Source organism: Eptesicus fuscus, chromosome 2 (genome assembly GCF_027574615.1).
Source record: "Eptesicus fuscus isolate TK198812 chromosome 2, DD_ASM_mEF_20220401, whole genome shotgun sequence".
Classification (NCBI taxonomy): Eukaryota; Metazoa; Chordata; class Mammalia; order Chiroptera; family Vespertilionidae; genus Eptesicus; species Eptesicus fuscus.
In genome coordinates this window covers 62,469,655-62,493,524 of record NC_072474.1, presented here as the reverse complement: position 1 = coordinate 62,493,524, position 23,870 = coordinate 62,469,655, and the positions used below count along the sequence as shown (strand labels likewise).

The 23,870-nt window shown below is 41.6% G+C and overlaps 1 protein-coding gene across 1 annotated transcript in view; it reads left to right on the top strand.

The window, feature by feature from the left end:
* Positions 1 to 23,870, top strand: part of CDS1 (CDP-diacylglycerol synthase 1) — a 57,942-nt gene that overhangs the window by 6,925 nt on the left and 27,147 nt on the right. Inside the window, exons 2-5 of the mRNA XM_008143593.3 lie at positions 8,123 to 8,250; positions 14,863 to 14,959; positions 20,779 to 20,876; positions 23,079 to 23,218. Coding sequence (XP_008141815.1) covers positions 8,123 to 8,250; positions 14,863 to 14,959; positions 20,779 to 20,876; positions 23,079 to 23,218 — 463 coding nt within the window. The remainder of the gene's footprint in view (positions 1 to 8,122; positions 8,251 to 14,862; positions 14,960 to 20,778; positions 20,877 to 23,078; positions 23,219 to 23,870) is intronic.

Sequence of the window (23,870 nt, the reverse complement as noted above, 5' to 3'; positions counted from 1 at the left end):
TAAATTCTAGCAGATATGCAGGGATATGAGCAGTCTTATATCAGAGCTGGTCCACAGCTATTAACAAGCTAACTCTTCTGTCTCTGTCCCTTTACGGCCGCTTTAATTTTAGTTTTGAACATCTCAGAATTTTTTCCTTGTCAGTGGAGTAAAGATAATAAACTAATTTATAGTTTGTAAAATACAGGTACATAATACCAGTTTGAATCTCTTTATAACAATTATGTAGACAAGGAAAATAGGTTTAGTTTACACCTGAGAAAAAGGTTTGAAAATTGTTGATATAAGAGTTGTTGTGAGTTTATTTGAGCCAAATTGATGACAATTGCCGGGAAGCAAAATCTCAGTGGATTGAGAAAATGCTCCGGAGAATGGCAGTTTTGCAGCTTATTTTTACATTAGAATCAAAGGACAAGACATAAAGGGGTAACATGAAATCCATTAGTGATAGATTAGAGAGGGGGGAGAAAGCAAAGGTGAGGAAGTCTCTGGGATTGGACACAAAATAAAAAAATAGACCATACTTTTTTTTTTTACATTGGTGGTGTAGGATAGTTAATTAACATGATAACAATAACAGTGAGGGGGTTCTGTGGTCTCCTGCTCTGGTGGGAGATTGTGCGGGATTGGTCTGGGAAAAAGCAATTACCCTGACATTCTAAAGGTATCCTATATAATAAAAGGGTAATATGCAAATCGACCGAACAGCAGAACGACCGGTCGCTATGACGCGCACTGGCCACAAGGGGGCAGCCGCTCAATGCAGGAGCTGCCCCCTGGTGGTCAGTGCACTCCCACAGTGGGAGGGCCGCTCAGCCACAAGCCGGGCTGATGGCTGGTGTGCTCAGCGGTGGTGGCGGGAGCCTCTCCCACCCCTGTGGCAGCGCTAAGGACGGCTGACTGCGGCTTAGGCCCGCTCAAGCCATCAGTCAGACATCCGGACTGCTAAAGGGTGCAGGCTGGGCTGAGGACCCCCCCCCCCCCCCCCACCCCCACTGCACGAATGTCATGCACCAGACCTCTAGTGTCAACATAAATGCAAAATGACAATAGACAGGTTCAGTTAAGGTAAATTAGGTAAGTTGACCTTTGTCAGGGAAATACCGGCCTAGGACCTGACTACCTGCCATGACTCACGTTTAGTTAGGAAGTTTTCATTTCAGACCATCCTCTGTGATTATTGTAAGTTTCTGAGTTTGTAGGGCCCACCATGCAGGCCTCCCCTAAGCTTGTCAGATTTAAGTATGTGGCTCCTTTTTTGTCTGCAAAACCAAAGACTTCCTTTCTCAGGGTCACATAGTATTTAGAGCTGGGATTTACCCTAACATTTCTGACAAAAATAATATATAGGAGAGCAAGTAGATATGTGGTACTAAATGTATAAAATTAACTAAAATACTTAGGAACTTTTTTTTTTTAACAGTTACTATTTGTGTGATTTTTTTAAAACTATTTTGGCCTTTCTGAATTTGTCTAGAAACTTTTAGGAGAAAACTTGTAATTCTGTGATTTCAGGCACTCAGATTTAAAACAAACAAAATTGTTTCTAGTATTCCCTTGCTTATTTTATGATTAGTTAGGAGAAGAAATCATTAATTTTTATTTTATAACTGCTCACATTTTGATTAATTTGGTTGGGAGATGTTTCAGAACCTGTTAAATGAGAATGATGTCACATTTTGAAGGGACTCCAGGAAAGCAGAGGAACTAATTTCATTAATGACCAATTGGGCTGTTGATCGTTCCTGAGGTATGCCAAGTTTAGTTATCTTTCTAAATGTTGACTTATTTTCTTATCCACAAGGAGAGATCACAGTTATTTTTCACATCATGTCTTTGAATGTTTGCTTAAGACTTTGTGAGAACTATCAAGATTTTAAGCTTTCTTTCCTTCTTAAAAATATATATATTTTTTATTGATTTCAGAGAGGAAGAGAGAGGGAGAGAGAGAAACATCAATGATGAGAGAGAATCATTGATCAGCTGCCTGCTGCACTCCCCAGACTGGGGATCGAACCCGCAACCTGGGCATGTACCCTGACCATGAATCAATTCCTGAACTCCTGGTTCTTAGGTTGACCCTCAACCACTGAGCTACACTGGCCGGGCTAAGATTTCTTGTAAATAGAAAATTGGATTGCACAGGAAGAGAGAAACAAGAGTCCTCTACAGTGTGAGGAGCTCTCCCTATATTCATAGCAGCACAATTTACCATAGCTAAGATTTGGAAACAGCCTAAGTGCCCACCTCATTCAGCTGGAGTCCCCCAGTCCCCTCAGCCCCGTCTTACCCAGTCCCCGCAGCATCCAGCCTCATCCAGCCTCATTCCCCCAGTCCCCTCATCCCCGCCTCATCCAGCCAGAATCCCCCAGTCCCCTCAGCCCCCCAGGGGAAGGCAGTTGGGGGCGATTGGGCCATCAGGGGAGGGCATTTGGAGGCAATCGGGCTGGCAGGGGAGGGCAGTTTGGGACGATCATGCTGGCAGGGGAGCAGTTAGGCATCAATCAGGCCGGCAGGGGAGTGGTTAGGGGGTGCTCAGGTTGGCAGGCAGAGTGGTTGGGGCAATCAGGCAGGCAGCAGTCCAGATTGTGAGAGGGATGTCCGACTTCCGGTTTAGGCCCGCTCCCCGGGTGATCAGGCCTAAGCTGGCAGTCAGACATCCCTCTGACAGCTCGGGAGCCCTTGGGGGATGTCCACCTGCCAGCTTAGGCCCGCTCCCCAGGGAGAGCGGGCCTAAGCCACAGTCGGACATCCTTAGCGCTGCCGAGGAGGCAGGAGAGGCTGTTAGGGTCAATTTGCATATTACCCTTTTATTATATAGGATGTACATTTTGTCTGACTTCATTTTACTCAGCATAATTATTTTGACATCCATCTATATTATTATGTGCATCAGTAGTTCACTCATTTTTATTGATGGGTGGTATTCCATGGTACGCATGTAGCCCAATTTGTTTTGTTCCTTGTTGAACATTTGAGTGTTTTCAAGTTTGAAACTATTACAAGTAAAGCTGCCATGAACATTTGTGTACAGTCTTTGTGTGGATATATACTTTTATTCCTCTTGGACAAATATTAAGGAGTGGAATGACTGGATCATGTGATGGATATATGTTTAACTTTCTGAGAAACTGACAAACTGTTTTCCAAAGTGGTTGTACTGTTTTACATTCCCACCAGCAGTGTGAGAGTTCCAGTGTCTCCACATCTTCTGCAACACTTAAGTATGTTCAGTTTTTACACTTCAGCCATGCTAATAGATGTGTGGTAGTAACTTAATGTAGTTTTGTTTTGCATTTCCCTAATAACTAATGACATTGAACATTTTTTTCATGTGCTTATTTGCCAAATGTGTATTGCCTTTGCTGAAATGTCTGTTCAAATATTTTGCCCATGTATTTTAATTGAGTTGTTTTCATATTGAATTTTAGAATTTTTTATGTATTCTGGAGGCAAAACTTTTATTTGATATGTATTTTGCAAATATCTTTTCCCAGTCTATGGGCTCATTTGCTCATTCTCTTAACAGTGTTTTTTAAAAACCAGAAGATTTAATTTTGATGATCTGCTTATCAATTTTTTTTGTTTTATTTAAGAAATCTTTGCCTAATCCAAGATCACAGAGATTTTATGGAAGTTTTACTATTTTATGTATTTGTAACTGGTGTGAGGTATGGATCAAAATTCTTTCTCTCCTGTTTTGTTTTGGGTTTTTTTTTCCCCCCTCCTCATATGGATATCCAATTGTTTCAGCATTGTCTGTTGAATTACCCTTTCAACTTTGTTGAAGATCAGTGGTCCATATTTGTGTGGGTTTATTCCTGGACTCTAGTCTGTTTTCCATTGATTTTTTTTTTCTTTTATGCCAATATCACAGCTTGATTACAGGTAGTGTAAGTTCTTCAATTTTGATCTTTTTATCAGACTGTTTCAGCTCTTCTAGGTTCTTTGCATTTTCATATAAATTTTAGAATCAGTGTGTGCATTTCTACAAAAATAAAACAAAGAGCCTGTTGAGATGTTTATTAGGACTGCACTGAATCTGTAGATTAATTTGGGAGAGAATTGTCATTTTAATTATGCTCCTGTATGATTTCAAATTCCAGCTACATTGCTTAGAGCTATGTAAACTTGGACACTTTACTTAATCTTTCAGAGCCTCAGTTTATTTTTAAATATATTTTTTATTGATTTCCCATAGAAAGAGAGGGAGAGAGAGCTAGAAACATCAATGATGAGGGAGAATCATCAGTCCACTGCATGCGCCACACTGGGGATGGAGCCTGCAACCCAGGCATATGCCCTGACCCGGAAACAAACCACAACCTTCTGGTTCATAGGCTGATGCTCAACCACTGAGCCACGCCGGCTGGGCGAGCCTCAATTTTTTTTACCTGTAGAATGGAGGTGATTATTTACCTACCTCTAGGGTAATGTGAGGAATAAATAAATCAATATTTGTTAAGTGTTTTTGCTCATGTTTTCTAATCACTTTCCCTTAGGAATTGGATTTACAGGGTGAATAAAGAAACTTTTATTTCTTCAACCTTCAACCCTCATTTACCAGACATACTTTCATTATAATTTTATATTTTGAAAAGTCAGTAAGCCCTCATTACACAGAGGTGGAACTGAGATCCCAAGCCACGCGACTTGGTCAAGACTATTCATCTAGCAACAAAGGAGAACTTATAATTTTAATCCTAAATGTTAGCATGAGTTGACAGACTCAATTCATTCGTCACCTATTTATGTATTACCTAATAAATGCCAGCCAGTGTATAAGCCCTCTGCTGGCCTCTTGGGATTAAGAGTGAAGCCAATGGATGGTATTTCCTCTTCTCACTAAGCTTGTGGACTACTGGAAAATATAGACAAGCAAACATACACTTTTTTTTTAAATATATTTTATTGATTTTTTACAGAGAGGAAGAGAGAGGGATAGAGAGTTAGAAACATCGATCAGCTGCCTCTTGCACACCCCCTGCTGGGGATGTGCCCACAACCAAAGTACATGCCCTTGACTGGAATCGAACCTGGGACCCTTGAGGCCGCAGGCCGACGCTCTATCCACTGAGCCAAACCGGTTTTGGCAAACATACACTTTTAATATAGACTAATAGGTAATCCTAAGGGAAATTGTGGAAACACAGTTGAAGAGCAGCTAACCTGGAGCTGGGGGTCCAGGAAGACATTTGTAAAGGACGTGACCTTGAAACCAAGGTCAGAGGATGAGTGGGCAGTAGCCAGGTTTTAGGAATGTGGAAGGGAGGATTTGGACCAGGATGTGGGCAACAGAGAAAATGCACAGTTTGTATTTTATAGATGGAACAAATATCTGGATGTAAGAGAGAGAACAGTGTGGTGTGAAAACTGGGGAGTCATCGAAGAGGGGTGCCATCGTGAACAGTAAAAGCAATGTCAGGTGGTTTGATTGTATCCTCTGTTTTTAGGTTGGGGAGTGTTAAGGTTCAATGTGTAGTTTAGAAGGATTCCTTTTATATTAAAAATAAAGTAGAGAGGGTAGGGGGATGAGGTACTGAGGTACCAGATGCTCAGGGACAGTAGCCATTGGGTGGGGATGGACATGGGGGAAAGACTAATGACAGGCCCGGTGCTACGTGGATGTATTTTGGTGAAAGGAGATGGAATTAAGTTGGTAGCCAGGTGCCTGACCTGATTTAATTGGTTAACTGTTTGGTGGTGGTGTCCTCCTGAGTAGGAAATGTAGAAGGGGCAGCAGGTTTGGTGTGGAAAAAAGAGAGGTCAGTTTGCTTATGTTGGATTTCAGGTGATGCTAATGGAAAACCCATCTGGAGATAGCGTGTTGGGAGCTGGAGACCTGGTGTATGGGGAGTCTTGAGTGTAGAGAAAGACGGGAAGCTAAGAGGGTACATCACCTGGTGGGTAGTGGGAGAACACAGGCTTTAAATGGAAAGCGGTCCTAGCCAGTTTTGCTCAGTGGAGAGAATGTCGGCCTACGGACTGAAGGGTCCTGGGTTCGATTCTGGTCAAGGGCACCTGCCCAGGTTGTGGGCTTGCTCCCCAGTAAGGGGTGTGCAGGAGGCACCCCATCAATGATTCTCTTTCATCATTGATATTTCTCTCTCTCTCTTCCTCTCTGAAATCAATAAAAATACTTTTTATAAGATAGAAAGGGGAGGATTATTGTCTTTAAATTTAGGGCTTGAGAAAAAACTCCTAATTTGGTGTTCTTAAACATGTTAAGAACCTTCATTCAGCATGCATTAAAGTGCTGCTTCCTTCTTCCCATTACCTGCAATCACACTCTTGTTTTCCTTGTCAAGCCTGGCATCTGTAACAGGATCCATACAAGAAATGCAGAAACACAAGAGTCTCTGCTTCTAATTCCCAGAGTTGAGGAAAATTGCTCTAAAAGGCCACTATTTAAGCATTACCTTTTATTCTTTAGTTATTAGCATGAAATGAAGAAGCCTAGTTAAATCTTAAGTTTTTCATTTTGTGTTTCTCCGGTTATATAAAATAGAACCCAGAAGCTTAAATAATAAAAGTAAAAACAGGACCGCTTTCTCGAGGGTGTGGAGAGGAGGGCCCTGACATATCACCATCATTGACAAGTGGACCCAAGTGGCTTGCCGAAAGGGTTAGTGTTTCCACAGTTTGAATTATGGCCCAAAGCTTTTTATTTTATGAGGAAACCAAAAGCTGAGTGTGTTTTTTAAGGGGTAAGTGATTTTCCCTTTGCCACTCTGCTGGGTAGAGAACAGGTGGCCTTAGTACTGGCAACCCCTGCTTCCTAGTCTCGTGCTCTTTCTGCAACATGGTGGTGTTGCCATATGGGAATATTTCCATTAGTTACCATCTCCACTACCACTCACACCACCCCTGCAGCACTCTGGGTTCTTGAAGGTTGAAAAAAAGAGTAGCAGGGAAAAGACCAAAAAAAGAGAGATGTGCTTCATTGTTCTAGATGTCAAAGACCTGCTGGCATGTCAGGCCCACAGCAGGTTCCCTGACATTTTCAGGGGATGCTCTGTGTGGCGGTTTATTACGTCAACATCTCTTTCTGTTTAAGCTGCTTTGGGGCCAACTGGCTCTCAGTGTCACAGTGGGGATTTGACATGTCTGTTTCACTTGTCATTTTTGGTATAACATCATTTAATTTCATAATTGTATCGTAAGAACGTTATCGTTAGTAAGCAAAAATTTACTATTTATGAAAACTGAAAATAGTCCCCCAAGGCTAATATATTATTTGTTAAGTCACTTAATGAGGAATTGGAAGACTTGCTGCAATCATAGCGATAGCTCTCTTCTTTGACTTCAGTAAGTCCTTGGCATTGTATTAAAAGCTTCCATTCTATAGGTAAAGAAAATGCCTGACGGAGTGATGCCATCTGCGGAGACTGGTGCTAATAGGGCTGTTTGGTTTGAGATTCCTGAATGTTCTGCATTCCTAGGCACTTTCATTCCTAGGATCACTCCTGGCCCAGTGATCTGCTCAATGCTCCATCTGCTTGTACTCACCTCCTGCGAATACTCTCGTTCCTCTCCTTCAATTGAGCCCCGTTACCCCAGTCCCCCCTCTGTAAACCACTTCCCCAAAGTGCAGGCATGTGTAGCATTCTTTCCTGAAGGTTGCTTGGGTGGGGGTGTAGGAGAGGGGAGGACGCAGGAGTGGAGACTGTTACATGACAGCATAGCAAACAACTTCAAATCCAAGTTACATATACTTTATAGATACATAATGCTGTGCCAGTGTCAGATATTACTCTGGTTGTAATCAATAAAAAGAGCTTATCGGAATCTATATGGAATAACACTGTGTTCTCCCAGTTAAGTATCAAAAGAATAAATATTTAATTCTTGTGGTAAATTTATGTTTTAGGCAATATAGGAGTTTCTCTTTGTCTTTTGTTTACACGAGTCCTTTACATTGATAGATTTTAGCAGAGATAATAAAACTTTCCTAACAAGGAAGTACAAGAGAGCTTGGATAGTCAAGGTAAGTTAATAGTTGTTTCTTTGTTTCAAGTTATGTAACTGAGATTTGACACACAGAGCAATACATAATTAGCAAGTGTGTGCTTTTTTTTTTTTCCTATTTAACAAAGTGATCTTCTTTTCTCTTTAATTTTAGGAAACAGATATTGATGACAGATATGGAGATTTGGATTCCAGAACAGATTCTGATATTCCAGAAATTCCACCATCCTCAGATAGAACCCCTGAGATCCTCAAGAAAGCTCTCTCTGGTTTATCTTCCAGGTATGATTGGATGAAGATGAATATCATAGGTGCACAAGATAAGTTGTGGGGTTATCCTGGCCCATGTAGTACTATTTTCACTATTTCTAAGCTTTGGAGCTCTGAGAGAGAAGGCTTATACTTTTTCATTGTAGATGAAGCACACATAGTACTAAATGCTTAATGTGCATCCTTCATTTAATTCTTAAGATCTTATGAGTTACTAGAGGCCCGATGCACGAAAATTTGTGCAAGAGTAGGCCTTCCTTTCCCCGGCTGCCAGCACTGGCTTCCCTCTGGCACCCGGGACCCCGGCTGGCTTCCCCTGGGCCACATGCAGGCACCCGGGACCCTGGCTGGCTTCCCTCGGCCCCGGCTTTGTCAGGAAGGACGTCCGGAATGATGTCCAGAAGATGTCTGGTCTAATTAGCATATTACCCTTTTATTATTATAGATGAAAAAACCCAATCTGAGAGGTTACTGGTGAAGGTTACAGAGCTAAGAAGATGCGGACCTGGGATTCTTATTCCAGTTGGTCAGATTTCTGAAGCCAGTGATCTATTTACTACATCAGGTTGCCTTTTCTGGTGTGGGAACATTTAATAAAGAAAATTCTATATTCTTTGTTTCCTGTTCTCAAGTACCAGAGGGACATAGCTCATTTTTTAAACTGAGTTTTAAATTATTGTCCAAAACTCTGCAACCTTTTATCATTTTATATTTGTGCTATATTTTAAAATGTGTAATCACTAACAAATTTTACCTAATTTTATATTGCCCTCCTTTGTATGCTTTAGTAATATGAATTATAAAATCTATAAAAGCAAAATAAATCTAAGCTTTTCTTTAGATTAATATGTGAAATCTTAAATGTTCGTATGGAACAGTTTTTCCATGTTTTTGACTGTGACATACATTAAGAGGTACATTTTATACCACATCCCAAGAGACACACAAATGTATATTTTAACTGCTACAAAAATGTTATGAAACATTTCTTACCATTACTGTGTGATGTCCCTTCTTTTCTGTTTGATACTATTCTGTTATTGAATAAAATATTTTGGATATAACTTACTAAATTGATTTTATTACCTATGGGTTATAACAACAAAAAAATGGTTTAGTCATATCTAGTTAATGTAATATGAGTTTTTCTGTTTTTAGCTTCTAGGATATAACCATCTATACTAATAAAAGGGTAATATGCTAATTAGACCAGATAGACCAGACATCCTTCCAGACAAAGCCACAGTGGCAGGGAACGAGGCAGAGGCGGTTAAGGGTGATCAGGCTGGCAGGGGAGAGCAGTTAGGGGCAATCAGGCCGGCAGGGGAGAGCAGTTAGAGGGCGATCAGGCAGCAGGGGAGGGCAGTTAGGGGTGATCAGACTGGCAGGGGAGAGCAGTTAGGGGCAATCAGGCAGGAAGGCAGAGGTGGTTAGGGGCAATCATGCAGGCAGGCAGAGGTGGTTAGGGGCAATCAGGCAGGCAGGGGAGCAGTTAGGGGCGATCAGGCAGGATGGCAGAGGCAGTTAGGGGCAATCAGGCAGGCAGGCAGAAGAGGTTAGGGGCAATCAGGCAGGCAGGCAGAGATGGTTAGGGGCAATTAGGCAGGCAGACAGGCAGAGGGGTTAGGGGCATTCAGGCAGGCAAGCAGAGTGGTTAGGGGCAATTAGGCAAGCAGGCAGAGGGGTTAGGGGATATCAGGCAGGCAAGCAGAGTGGTTAGAGGCAATCAGGCAGGCAGGCAGGTGAGCGGTTAGGAGCCAGCAGTCCCGGATTGTGAGAGGGGTCCCGGATTGGAGAGGGTGCAGGCCAGGCTGAGGGGATACCCCCCCCCCCAGTGCATGAATTTCATGCACCGGGCCTCTAGTATTAGAATAAATTGCTTCAAAGAAAAGTTTTTGTAATTATTTTAACCAATAGAACAAATTCTTTGCTGATATTCAAAGCATGATTATTATTTTAATAGTCTTGATCCCAGTTGTTTTCATGACCTAGTTGACAAATGTACCTTTGCTTTAAAATCTTAGCAGGTCTATATCAGATTTGGAAACTTATATTGATTTATATAAGAATGATGCTAGATTCCTATGTGTCAATAATAATTTCTTAACAATTAAGGTTCTCCCCCCATGTAAACCAACAATAGCAAGTAATAGCAGCTGATATTTATTGAGCATATACTGTGTACATGTATTGACTAACTTATTCTCAACCTGTAACACAGGTACACTTATATACCTATTTCATAAATGAGGAAACTGAGGCACAGAAATTTTATATATCAAGGGTCATGTGGCTAGTAAGCAATAGAACCACATTCTGAACCTAGGCATTGTGCTCCATTTATAAAAGAATTATTTAATATTTTTATTTTTTAAAAATATGTTTTTATTGATTTCAGAGAGAAAGGGAGAGATAGAAACATCAATGATGAGAGAGAATCATTGATTGGCTGCCTCCTGCACGCCCACTACTGGGGACCGAGCCTGCAACCTGGGCACGTGCCCTTGACCGGAATCAAACCTGGGACCCTTCAGTCCACAGGCTGCCGCTCTGTCTACTGAGCCAAACCAGCCAGGGCAAGAATTGTGGGGTTTTTTTTAAATGAACAATAGAGGATATGTTACCAGTTTCAATCTTCTCATGAAACTTCACTATAAAAGTTACATGAATATTTCAAAATCTGTATCTTATTCATTTTAGCCTCTGTACTACCCCAAATAGTCTGTGCTACAATGATTTAGAAGTGGTGGATGCATAGGATTAAAAAACTAGTTACATAAGAAGTTTTCATGAATTACAGGGAAACACCCTATTATCCTCTCACCAAGACATTGGTATTTGAAGTATTGCGGTATTTACTCTGAATCTTTTTCCTCTTGTACATATTTTTGCGTGTGTGTGTGTGGTGTAAAAATAGCATTGTACTATTTTCTGCTTGTCTATTTTCATTTTCATTCTGTGGTATTAGGAACAAATATCCTTAAATATACATAAATATTTTAAGTGGCTGCACGATATGTTCCTTTGCATGACTGTAGTTTAAAGAGCTGTCACTGGGCATTTAGCTGATTTCTAAATTCTCATGCTCAAAAAACAATTCTGCATTAAACGTTTTTCTTTAGAGATAACTTTTATTTAGCAACTGTAATTACTTTCTTAGGATAAAATCTTAAAAGTGAAATTGCTTGGTCAAGGTTCAGGCTCACTTCTGAGGCTTTAATATACAATGTCAAAAAGTCTTTAAGTTGTTGAAATTGGAAGGAGCCTGAAAGATCTTCAGTCACTTGGCAAGTTGTCCCAGTCTGTTTCTTGACCTGTGTCTGAACATTCCTAAGCCACTTAAGCCTGGCTTTGTCCTTACTGAAGCTCTTCCTCAGCTATGAGTCTAGCTTGTAGGTTGCATCCAGGGCAGTGCCCTGGATTTTGTCCCCACCTCCCCAGCAGGCGTTTGGCAATGTCTGGAGACCTTTCTGGTTGTCACAATGAGAGATGGCGCTTCTAGCATCTAGTAGAGGCTAAGGAGGATGCTAATCATCCTACAGTACGCAGAACAGTGCTTCACAATAAAGAATTATCTGGCACAAAACAATACCGGTTCTGAGGCTGAGAAGCCCAGGACACATCCAGTATAGCCGTAATGCCATCTCCCTCCCTCCCTCCCTTCCTCCCTCCCTCCCTCCCTCCCTTCCTTCCTTCCTTCCTTCCTTCCTTCCTTCCTTCCTTCCTTCCTTCCTTCCTTCCTTCCTTCCTTCCTTCCTTCCTTCCTTCCTGGAACCTATACATTTCCTGTGCACTTTCTCCAAACGCTGGTAGATGGACATTCTCAAAACTCCCCCTCTTTGCCACTAAGTTTTTGTTTATTTTTTATTTAAAAAAATATTTATTGATTGATTGTAGAGAGAGAAGGAGAGAAACATGGACTTGTTGTTGCACCCATCTATGCATTCATTGGTTGATTCTTGTATGTGCCCGGACCTGGGATCGAACCTGATACTTTGGCATATGAGGTTGATGCTCTAACCCACTGAGCTACCCGGTCAGGGCCTGTTCTTGCTTACTTTTGAGGAGTGCCTCTGTGGCCCAGTTCTTGGCTCAGGTGAACTGTCTGGTCAAACCAGGTTCTTGATGACTCATGATGCTTTTGGCACCAGTTTGTTGGTTGTTGTTTTTTTTAAACCTTGTCATTACTTTTGAAATAAAAGCCACATAATAGTGGTAGTAATAGTAAGTCATTGTACATACTCAAATTGATGTGAACAATGTGTGTAACCACTTCAATCACTTTCAAGAATACTGATTAATTACATACTTTTTTGGAAATCTCATTTCTGGCTCAGATAGGTCCTCAAGACATGAAACTTGAATACACTTCTTCTCTACTGATTCTCAGTTCCTTTTTCCAAAACAATCTGTGAGGTGATGACTTGAACTCAAAGTTAAGGCGTTCTCTAATGTGAACCTGGAAGTGTGGTAAAGGAACTGGAGAATTTTGAATTCAGAACCAGACTGTCCTCTGATTTTTAGTAACAGTGATTTTCTTTCCTTTTTTTTTTTTTTTTGCATATTGTGCTCTGCTTTAAATTCAGTGCTTCTCTCCTGAAAGATGACTTTTGGTTACTGTATCAGTGGATATATATGTTATGTCTCAGTATGTGCTTAACTTTGTATCAGGTATTCTTGGGAAATCTGGGGAATCAGTTAAGTTAAAATAAATGAGGGAAGTAAGTCTTTAACTTTATTAGATTGGGAGAATTTTTCTCAGAGGGGAAATACCTATATAACCGACAACCAGATAGTATATGTTCTTTGAAGACCCTGGTTTTGAGTTGCCATGGAATTTTGGGGTGATATGAAGACAGTAGGTTTCCTGTTTAAAATCTCTGGTTCTCAGCAGCTACCATTCTCTGAAGTTCAAAGCCAAGCATCTAACAGAGGCACACATGGACAAGAGCAACATCTACGTTGGGGCTGATTTCTAAACTTAACGTAGTGTCTACCTGACGAGAGAGGTTCTAGGTAATTCTGAGTCTGAGGATCAGTTATAAAGAAGGGCCAAGAGCACGTCTAGGTTTCATGCAAGCAGGTCAGGGTCATTATCAGGAGACTGGCTTATGTCCTTCATTTACCTCTGACCAGCTCTGTGACCTGGCCCGGTTCTCTAATCCATTCATTAGCCCATGGAGGCCTATATTTCCAAAAGTTAATGGAACCTTTCACCTATGCCATTTTTGACTCTACACTCACTTCAGTTCAGCCCCAAAGCTTACAGTCTGTGAGAAATGTATGCGTCTACATAGTCGGTTGAACAGTAGAGGAAAATAAAGTCGGCTAAGAACAATTTGACAATGAAAAATCTTGGAAGCTAGATAAAAGAGTTTGGACTTAATGTTGGTATTTTAGATCTCGAGTGCAGAAATGACACGATAAAAGAGATACTTAAGAAGTATCTGGACTGTATAGGAGGGTGATTAGAAGCAGGGAATATAATCAATATTTAATAAACAGATGAGGTTGGCAACTGTTTCTTTTATGGGAAGGAGACTAAAAGCCTTGCTTAGATATCGTACATATATGTTGTCATACTTTAAGTTGAATCCAAATCTCTTGTAACATAATTTAAATGCTGTCATTCGAATCAATAGAAATCAGATGTCCTAAAGAAAAAAACCACTGTGTGTATAAGGTAAAATACGTGTAGAACGAATAAAGCAGGGCAGCAATTGTAGATTCAGAAATCATCATCCATGCACAGGTGTGAGTAGAATCATTTTACACGTGTCAAAAAGCAGCTGCCGGCATTTTTCATGACATGGCCACATAAAGAGGGACAGTATTTGTAAGGTACACTGAGGAAGAAGTGGGAGGCTCTTGAGGGTGGGGGACCCAGACCCTGACTGACAGCTGCCCGGGGATTGAGGGAGATGAATTCTCAGCAACGAGCTGGTTGTGCCAGCGGGGACGCTGTGCTGGAAGGAACAAGCAAAGGCCCAAATAAGAAAATGCCTTCCTACTGAGGGCCCTGTCCCTAACCAAGGAGAGCAGGCTGCGCACTGGGCTACAGAAGGAAGTGACATTCAGTTTGGCCTTGTCCTCTGCGACTGACCTCCTCGCTGGCACCTTCTTCCTTTCACTGATATTGCTGAGCTCTCCGGTTTCGGTTCTGCATCAGCCTCTCTTTCCTTTTACTCATCAGAAGGTCATGCACTCTGTCTGAGCCACCTTAAAATCATATTATTTTTATCGAGTACCCCAAAGGATTGGTCATCGTTTTGGAGGAGTTTTGCACCTGACTCCTCCTTCCCTTCTGAATGACCCTGGGAGATGTGCACACATCCATGATCATCACCTCACTGCTTAGTCTCATGATTCATCCTCATAGTAAACAAAAATCAGGCTTTTTCTCTGGCTAACATAATCTTTACATTTAATTTAGTTCTCAGTGAGTGAACAAATGCTCTTTGGTTGGCTGGGTTTTTGTTGTTTTGTTTTTTATTATAAGGGATTCTTAAAGTATAATTAGGGAAAAATCCTTAAGTCTGGTAACTCAACACTGAAACCTTCCACACAGAAAAAAATACTGTAAGAACACATTCAGTGCTAACTTTATAAACGTTTTCTTTGCAGGTGGAAAAACTGGTGGATTCGTGGAATTCTTACTCTAACGATGATTTCCTTGTTTTTCCTGATCATCTATATGGGATCTTTTATGCTGATGCTTCTTGTAAGTATTTCCATTTCCCTAAGGTGCTCTTGCTTTGTTTTTCAGCATCGGAGTGATTGCAGTAATTTGAGCATGTCGTGACCAAGAAGGCAATGTAAGACGTGGTAACAGCAAATTTAGTTCCTTTAAGCATCTTGTAGTTCGTGAAGTGAACAAGGCTAATCTTTTCTGTTTGCAAAATGGCCTTTGAATGTGTTCATCCAGCAGAGACCAAGTATATACAGCCTATTCATGTCTTTTTGTCACGATAAAACAGAAACACACACATATACATGACTTTAACAGATAGGACTGTTAGCTAGATCCCTAACTTCAAGGAATTTAATCCAATGGCAGAGGCATATAAGTAACCATATGAGTGAATAGGATAGTAACTAAATGGGGTAAGCCCCATGCTGGAACTTGTTGGGAGAGCACAGTAAAAAAGTGCCTGGAACAGCCTGAGACAGAGATGAAGGAAGCCTCTCAGAAGAGGTGATGCCACAGCTAGTCCTGAAAGAGGGACAGGATGGGGGGGGGGGGGGCGGCATTCCAAGGTGGGGACATCGTGAGCAAGGTGTGGAGGGAATCTAGGGAGGAGACCGGAGAGGTGAGGGAAAGCTGTTCTGGGAGTGGGGATTTTGTCATGTCTGAGAAGCCCAACAAGTCCTGAAGCCCAACAGGTATTGTAAGTTTTCATTCATTCATTTAGCAGATGCTCCCAGGATGCCTGCCACGCGCCAGGCGTCGCGCTAGCTCTGGGCTCTGGTACGGTGGCGCTGAGGAAAGCACACCTGTCTGTGCCGTCATGGAGCGTACCATCTACACTCTAAAGAATTGATCAGAAACACAACTAAAAACCGCAATAAGCATTTAATTTTTAAAAAAGAAAAAAGGATGCTGTGAGAGCAAAGGGGGAACTGGAAGGCTTTTCCAAGGCCTGTGCCCAAGCATAAGTGCCCGGTCTGAAGGCTGAGTAGGAGTTGGTGTGGTGAGAGAGGGAGCTTGGGGGAAGGAGGGTCACTGCAGAGACTCCTGGACATAAAGGCCTTGACATCTAAAGAAGCACGAAGCATTGGGAGCAAAGGGGTGGGCGTGAGAAGGAGAGTGCACTTGTTCAGTAGATTTGTCACTTGATGCTGAGTGTGATTTAGCAGGGAACAGTGAGAGCCGGCTCTCGGGGGTCTGCAGCGTCTCTATTATTTCATTTTCTTCATCCCATCTCGGTTAGTTTAGCCTCTTCTTCTGCACTCGCCTCCCTGTGTCCTGCTCGTTCTTGCCCACTTAGAATTCCGTTCACCTGTCTCACCTGTCTTCTCCTTCCATGCTAGTCCTATTCAGAGCCCTACGCTCGGAGCAATACGAGATGGCTTTCCTTTATTCTAGAAAAGAATCCATTTTGAACTGAAGTTAGACACGCTTGGGGAAAAATAAAATTCCACCAACCCCTGAAACCACTTAAAGTAACTCTCCTGAGCACCATCAAGCCCTTTCACTTTTCTTTTTGTCCTCATTAATTTTGTACTTCCTTGGGGATATCAAGGTCACAAAAATGAATAAGAAATGAAAGAGCTTTTTTTTTTTTTTTGCAAGAAAAATGAATAATGGATAGGACTAATTTAATGTGAGGGCAGAAGCTCTGAGTCTGAAAGCCAGGTAGGCAGGGCGAGCACCGTCCAGGTGAGACGGGAGAGAAGAGCCCAGCTCCCGGCCTGCGTCTGAGCCCGCTGAGGGCTACGGGTGCCAAGTGACCACCACTGGCCTCGGGACTTGGGCACTGAGGAGTGAGTGCGTGCAAAGCGCTTTTCCGTGCTGCGTGGTGAGCGGTCGAGCCTGGAAGCAGGATTGGATGAAGGCAGACAGCCCGTAGGCTTTGTGTCTGAGGGACCTTTGGGTGGACCTTGAGGCTCTATCAGGGTGGATGCCTGCGTGCTGTGAGCAAAGGTCCTCACGGCCAGGTGTGTCAGAAAGGCGTGTTGCTCTTTCCCGGAGGCAGGCCCTTTGAACCTGGAGGTATGATTAGGGGTCAGATTCCAGAGGACCTTGTCATACTGTGTGAAAAAGTTTGGGGCTTATTTGTAAAGCACGGAGGAGCCATTGAAAATACTAGGGGTTATTTGAATTATGAGCCTCCTTTAGAAGATGATTTTGATCAAGACGTTGCAAAACATCTGCATCCTTGATACACTGACTATGTGGGCTCCCTGTGGATAAGTGACGTGGTCTGCACAGTAGACTGTTTGGTGTGGAGGAGGGCCAGAATTGGTAGAGACTGTTTTTTTCACCACTCTTTTATGACAAAATTCAAAACCCCTTTAAAGACATCCTTGGATTCTGATTTTTAAAAAGAGAATCACAAGCATACCTAAAGCACTCGGGCTTTTTTGTTCATTTTTTTCCCCCACTATGAAAGGTGGTTTTTTTTTGGTAAGCTTAATCAGAGGAGAATACAAGAATATTAAAGACTAGAGGCCTGGTGCATGAAAATCCGTGCACTAGGGGGAGAAGGGGGGTCCCTCAGCCCGGCCTGCCCCCTCTCACAGTCCGGGAGCCCTCAGGGGATTAGTATAGATGTAGTTAAAGTAGATTTAACTAGCAGGGAGCGGGCCTAAGCCACAGTCTGGCCTTCCTCTACAGGATGCGACCAGGCCAATCAGGGGAAGGTGCCACCCCCATCACCCCGCTGCTGCTACCCTCGGCCCTCACTTCTTAGAGCTGGCTCCGCCCCCTTCCCACTGGTGGGTGGGGGGTGATCTGGGGCCAGGCTGGCTGGGGGAGGGGCTGTAGGAGGTTGAGGCACAGCCTCTGCGGACTTGTGGCACGGGGACCAGGCCCGCGCCGCTGCCTCTGTGGCTGCCTCTGCAGAAGGAGCAGCTCTGGGACCAGGACCGCACAGCTCCTCTCCCACTGCCTCTGCGGAGGGAGCCACAGCGCCGGACCGGCCTCTCCCCCTGCCGCCGCCTCTCCCTGCACCGCCAGCCCTCGGCCCTCACAGCCGCTGTGGGATTGTCCTGAAGGACATCCAGAAGGACGTCTGGTCTACCCGGTCTAATTAGCATATTACCCTTTTATTAGTATAGATGTAGTTAAAGTGGATTTGAACTGTTGTCGCTCTTATTTAGGTTTATTGCATATGCATGCACACACGTCTGCACACAGGTACACATGCATGTATACATATGCTGTATTTATGATGTTTATGTTAAGGAGATATGGATGGACATACACACACACTGTTGGTTCTCAATTGCTTTCATGTGCTTTAAATTCTTATTTACATCCGTATCCCTAACTAGGTCATTTTTATTTTGTGTCAGACACATTGTATATAGCTTGCATTTGCCTAATAATATCAGCACTTAAAAATGACTAATTCAAGAGAATTTTATTAAAAACTTCCAGGAAATGATAGCTGCTATTTTAAGATGGAACTCATACTCATGTTGCTTAAATGAGCTTTTTCCCTTCAAACTTTTATTTATAGTACTTTAATTGTTGCAGCCACAGCTTTGAATCACACTTTCCAAATGATGGATTTACTAAAGCATATTTTTATTTAAAAGCAGATGTGCACATGCAGAAGATATTGTAGGAGCACCCTCCCTAACCCCCCGCCCACCTTCTTGGAAACTCTTATAGTAATTCTTTTAATATACAATATATAATTTACTTTTTAATAGTGTTTAATTTTTCTCCATTTTTGAGAGGTATAAAAGTATATTAAAATTACTTTGGAAAGTAGATAATTTTAAAAATCACCCAACCCAATCATTAACCACCAAAACCTAGTTAATACTGCCATTTGATATGCTTCCTTTAATCCTTTTTTCTTTTCCATTTTAAAAACCATGGTTGTAGTCATAATGTGACTAAAATTTTATATCCTGCTGTGGAAACTAAATATCTTCTCAAGTGTTTTGTGTTGCCCCAGTTTTACAACCATCGGTTTAATACATTCATCTGCTCCATGGAATGGAGTGCCTCATAAGTTATTAAACCATTGTGTTATTTTTAGACATTCAGGTTATGTTCTGGTTTTTCTTTTTTGTGAATAACACTGTTAAACATACTGCAGACTTATTGCAGAACATATGCACAATTATTTTCTTTGGATAGATTCCCAAAGAAATTTTCTTTGTATGGACACTTTTATTTGGGTAACCCACAGGTACCATACATAGTTCAGACTGAACATATGCAGATCTCAACTTCTGTTCCAACCCCAGCCATTCTGCATAAATCAGTTTCCCAAGCCTTACCTAGTGTTACTCTGTGTCCCCCTCTCTCTCTTCCCCACCCCCCGCCACCAATTTCCTCAACCTCCAAATCCTGTTAGTTCTACCCCTCGATGTCTGTTATTCCTGCACTCCATTCTGCCCCATCCAAGGTAGATGTTCACCCACACTCATCCGGATGGTGGTGTGCTGCCTGCCTTGCTGTCTCTACCTCTGCTGCCTCTGCAGTTAATTCTTTCCACCTCTGTTATCTTCAGACACTCCCGTCTGACCATGTCCTTTCACGACCAGCACGGACGCCTTTGTGCTATTTCCTGTGGTTCTGGGACCCGGTTTATCTCTCTATGTATCACCCTTACCTCAGTGTTCCAGCAACTCTGAGAACCACATGCCTTGTCCTCTCTTACGTACATAACTCTATTTCCTCCTCCTTTGCCCTGACTGTGGCCCTCCCCCATCCTCTCCCACAGTTTTTTTGTTTGTCTGCCTGTGCTTATTTATATCCATGTAACTATTTCCACATGTATTAGCAGTTGTGTGTGTCCTCCCTGACAGACAATGCCTCTCTGAGAATAGATGTCCTATGTCAGTAACTAGCAGAATAGGCATTTACATAAAGGTTGTTGTCTTAAGGTTCTTAACACATTAATTGGGCCAATGGAGTCCGACCAATGTGCATTGCTACCAGTATTGATGGCGTGGAGTATCAGTTTCTGTGTAGTCACCCAGCCCTGGAAGATACACATATATATTAGCTCAAATGCTTGAGTCCTGTTTTATCTTTTCCCAGCAGTTCCATATTACTTCTACTTGCAAGCTATAATCGGTGATCATATAAATATGTGTGTGTGCTATTAAAAATACTTCTTTTCCTCTAAGTAAAATACCACATATACAATGCTAATGGTTCTTGAGCAAATGTGTTCATAAACATTGCATCAGTGCGTTTGGTATTTTAAAAGCCCTTGGTTCTATAAATAGCACAGCTTTGCCATTTTATCTTAACATCTAGCATTGTCCCCATTCTGTGATTTTTTTGTGTGTGTGTGCGTCTAAAAATGACATTGGGTGTACAAAGGTTATTTGAAGGACAGTATTTCAATTTCCTCTTGTCTTTATAACACACATTTACGACTTTTTCCTAAAAGAACTATTCATAGTAGTTTGGCATAATAATTTCTTATGTGGCTGAGGGGGCCCAATAACTTTTTTAAAAAACATATTTTTTTATTGATTTCAGAGAGGAAGGGAGAGGGAGAGATCGAAACATCAAGGATGAGAGAGAATCATTGATCCGCTGCCTCCTGAACGCCCCACACTGGGGATGGAGCCTGCAACCAGGCACGTGCCCTGATCCAGTTACCTGTGACCAACCAGATCCCATCCCTCAGATTGAACTACACTGCCACCTCCCGCCCCAGGAAGGATCTCTGTTTAAAACCTTGTTTTGCTTACCCTCTAAACTGGAGTTTAGAGATGTTGAATATTGAATTTTTGCTACTGACATTTAGAATAATTAAAAAATGGATAGGCTCATATGACAACAAGCTACTTATTAAATATAAACATCAAGAAATGTATGTCAATGTTTTCTCTTGGTTTCAGGTTCTAGGCATCCAAGTGAAATGCTTCCATGAAATTATCACTATAGGTTACAGAGTCTATCGTTCCTATGACCTGCCATGGTTTAGAACACTCAGCTGGTAAGTGACTTAAAACCTTTTGATATGAAAATCTGATTCTTTTCTCAAGTTGGTAAGAGAGGCATTCTGATCAGTCAGTATCCATATAGGTGATCTTACAGATTGATTTTGGAGAAAGATAAATTTAAAAATTGCAACTGAATTTTAAAAAGAAGAAAATCACCTTCAATTCTCCCATTCCAACACAACTGTTAAAATATCTCATCTTTCACTCTTGGTAGAGATATCTAACTTATATAGAATCTATACACCATTCTTGTCCTGTTTTAAGAAAGCCCCTCAAGAAGGACACATTTTAAATCCTTTATAATTATAAGCTTCCTTTGTAAAACGTTACAAATGTGTAATCTTTTGCTTTTTTTTCCCCTCGGTTGACATGAGACCGAATTAGATACATCTACAAAGACTGAAAGATGAAAATAGTTGTTTTTGTTTTTTATTTTTTGAGTGATCAATGGTTGATTCAGGAGGGGAAAGTCCAAACTAAATGTCTGTCTCCCATCTCCACCCCTGCGCTCTGGCCCACCCTCTCCATAGCCCCCATAGGCCCAGGGTAAGGCAGGGAGGCGGTGAGAGGAGGGGTGACCCCACCCTTTGTTCCTGTGGTTTGGTCTCCTCTCCAGGCCCTGGGCCCCATGACATGCAACATGAAGGGTAGGTAGGGGATGCCGAAGACTCTGATGGGGGCAGTGTGTAAGGCACCCTTGTAAATAGCGCTGGCTAATGTACCAGCCCATGAATACTGTATGTGCACAAATGCATGTGAACATTAGTAAAATAGAATACCAAATGATTTTAATATTTAAAAGTTTATATCTTTTAAAAACTTTGCAGGGGCAATCCTTAGTTATTAATACCTTGACCAGGAAACACAATGCTATGATAGTTCACGATTAACCTACTTGCCATGCCTTTGAGCTCAGTTATTTGATTCGTATCAGCCAGAGGGGCCAGTATCTTATTAAAACAAATGTATCACCTTTGGGGTTCAGCATAGTTAAAAATAGTTTCTTGATTTTGGTAGTCACAGAGTGTACAGAAGATGTTAGGTAGATTAAGTAGTTGGAGAATAATTAAACTCGAAACCATGCAGGATTGATTCTTTTTTTTTTTTTTTTTTTTTGAGAGAGAGAGAGAGAGAGAGAGAGAGAAACATCGATGTGAGAAAGACACATGGACTGGTTGCCTTCCACAACTACAACCCAGGTACATGCCTTTGACTGGGAATCAAACCTGCAATCCTTTGGTGCACAGGCCGATGCTGTACCCACTGACATCACCGGCCAGGGCAGGGTTGATTCTAAGTGTGGGAAGAAAGGGTAGGTCAGGATAGGCTCCAGTGATTGTAGAAGGCTTCAAGGAGAAGGTGGGAGAGAACCCGTCACTTAAAGACAAGCTTCTGATAGAGAAGAGGGTTCTGGTTGGGGAAGCAGCACCCATCATGTTCTAGGTGTGGGACTGAGGACGCATGTGCCACACATGGTGACATTCCTGGCCCTCCTGAGCAGAAGGCATTTATTGGGGAATAGTGGGAAAAATGTACTGGTGGGCTAGACTGGGCTGTGATAGCCTTACAGAAGAGTCCAAGACAGTTTCCAACGTAGGAGGATAGCAAAACGGTGGCACGGCTGATAGAAATGAGAATACTTGCCCTTTGAAAACAGTGGGGCGTAATTCCCTCCGTGAGATCCAGAGGGAAGCCACCCCTTCCCTTTCTGTCTCCTGGGCACTAGGAACCTAAGGCAGTGTTCGTCAGCCTTTTTTCCTGGCTCCCATTAGCAAAATCACATGGGTTCCACCTTTCCCTGAGTGAAAAGATATACCAGAGCTTGGAAGAAGGACAGATGATTTATATGATTTTTAAAAGGTTCTACTGGAGATTTTTACCTGCTGCTAGCTCCTATCCCCACTGCTGCCCCTTAAAAATCACTGCTCAACAGGAGGCCATCGGGAGCAGGGAGGAGAGGGAGAAAGATGCCAACATGTGCAGGGCAGGTGGAGATTTGGCTTAGGATCTCTACTATAAAAAGCGTTAGAGCTGTGTGTGTGAGAGAGAGGGTAGTGGGGGAGAGAGAGATTGCACGTATGTTCTATATTGTGAGATTGAAAGTGTTTTTTATATTGTTTCCTAATATTGTTTCTGGAATTTGAGGGACATTAAAAAGTTTCAAATAGAAAAAGCTAATTATTTTTAAATTACAGGTACTTTCTACTCTGTGTAAACTACTTTTTCTATGGAGAGACTGTAGCTGATTATTTCGCTACATTTGTTCAAAGAGAAGAGCAACTTCAGTTCCTCATTCGCTACCATAGATTTATATCATTTGCCCTCTATCTGGCAGGTAAGTTAAGGAAGATATTCTGTATCGATATGGAGCTAACAGATTTTACATGTTTATTTTTATTTTTGTTATTTAAATTCATAACATCCTTTCTTTGTTACATTTTAATCCAGCTTCTTTTTTTAATTGTCCCATGTAAAAAGCTGTTCTTTTTCATTAGGGTCTTAAATAGAAATTATATCCTAATGGTGGTTTTAAAAAGTACTTATTTAATAGTCACTCCATATACTTGAAAAATTTCTTTGCAAATAGTAGTAAAGAAACTTTTAAATATATGGATTGATATAACCAGGTATAATTTACAAAGAAACTTTCACACTTATATTGCTTTATTTGTTCCTAGGTAATAGAGTTTTCATATAGACTTAATCAGGGTATTTAGTTTTTCTGACATGGTTCATTACATAGTCACAATATATATATTTATATATAAATACAATATATTTATAGTATGCTGTGCCACATGTTTTTTTATTTTAGATTAAGAATCTGATACTTAGGATAAAGTTAGGATTATAGATTTATTTTCCATTAAAGTTTCCCAACCATATACAAATTTTTAAGAAATTGATTTAGATATGCACTTTTTAAAAGTCGATTTACATCATTAAACAGGTGTCTAAAATATCACTTTCTATAAAGCATCTATGAT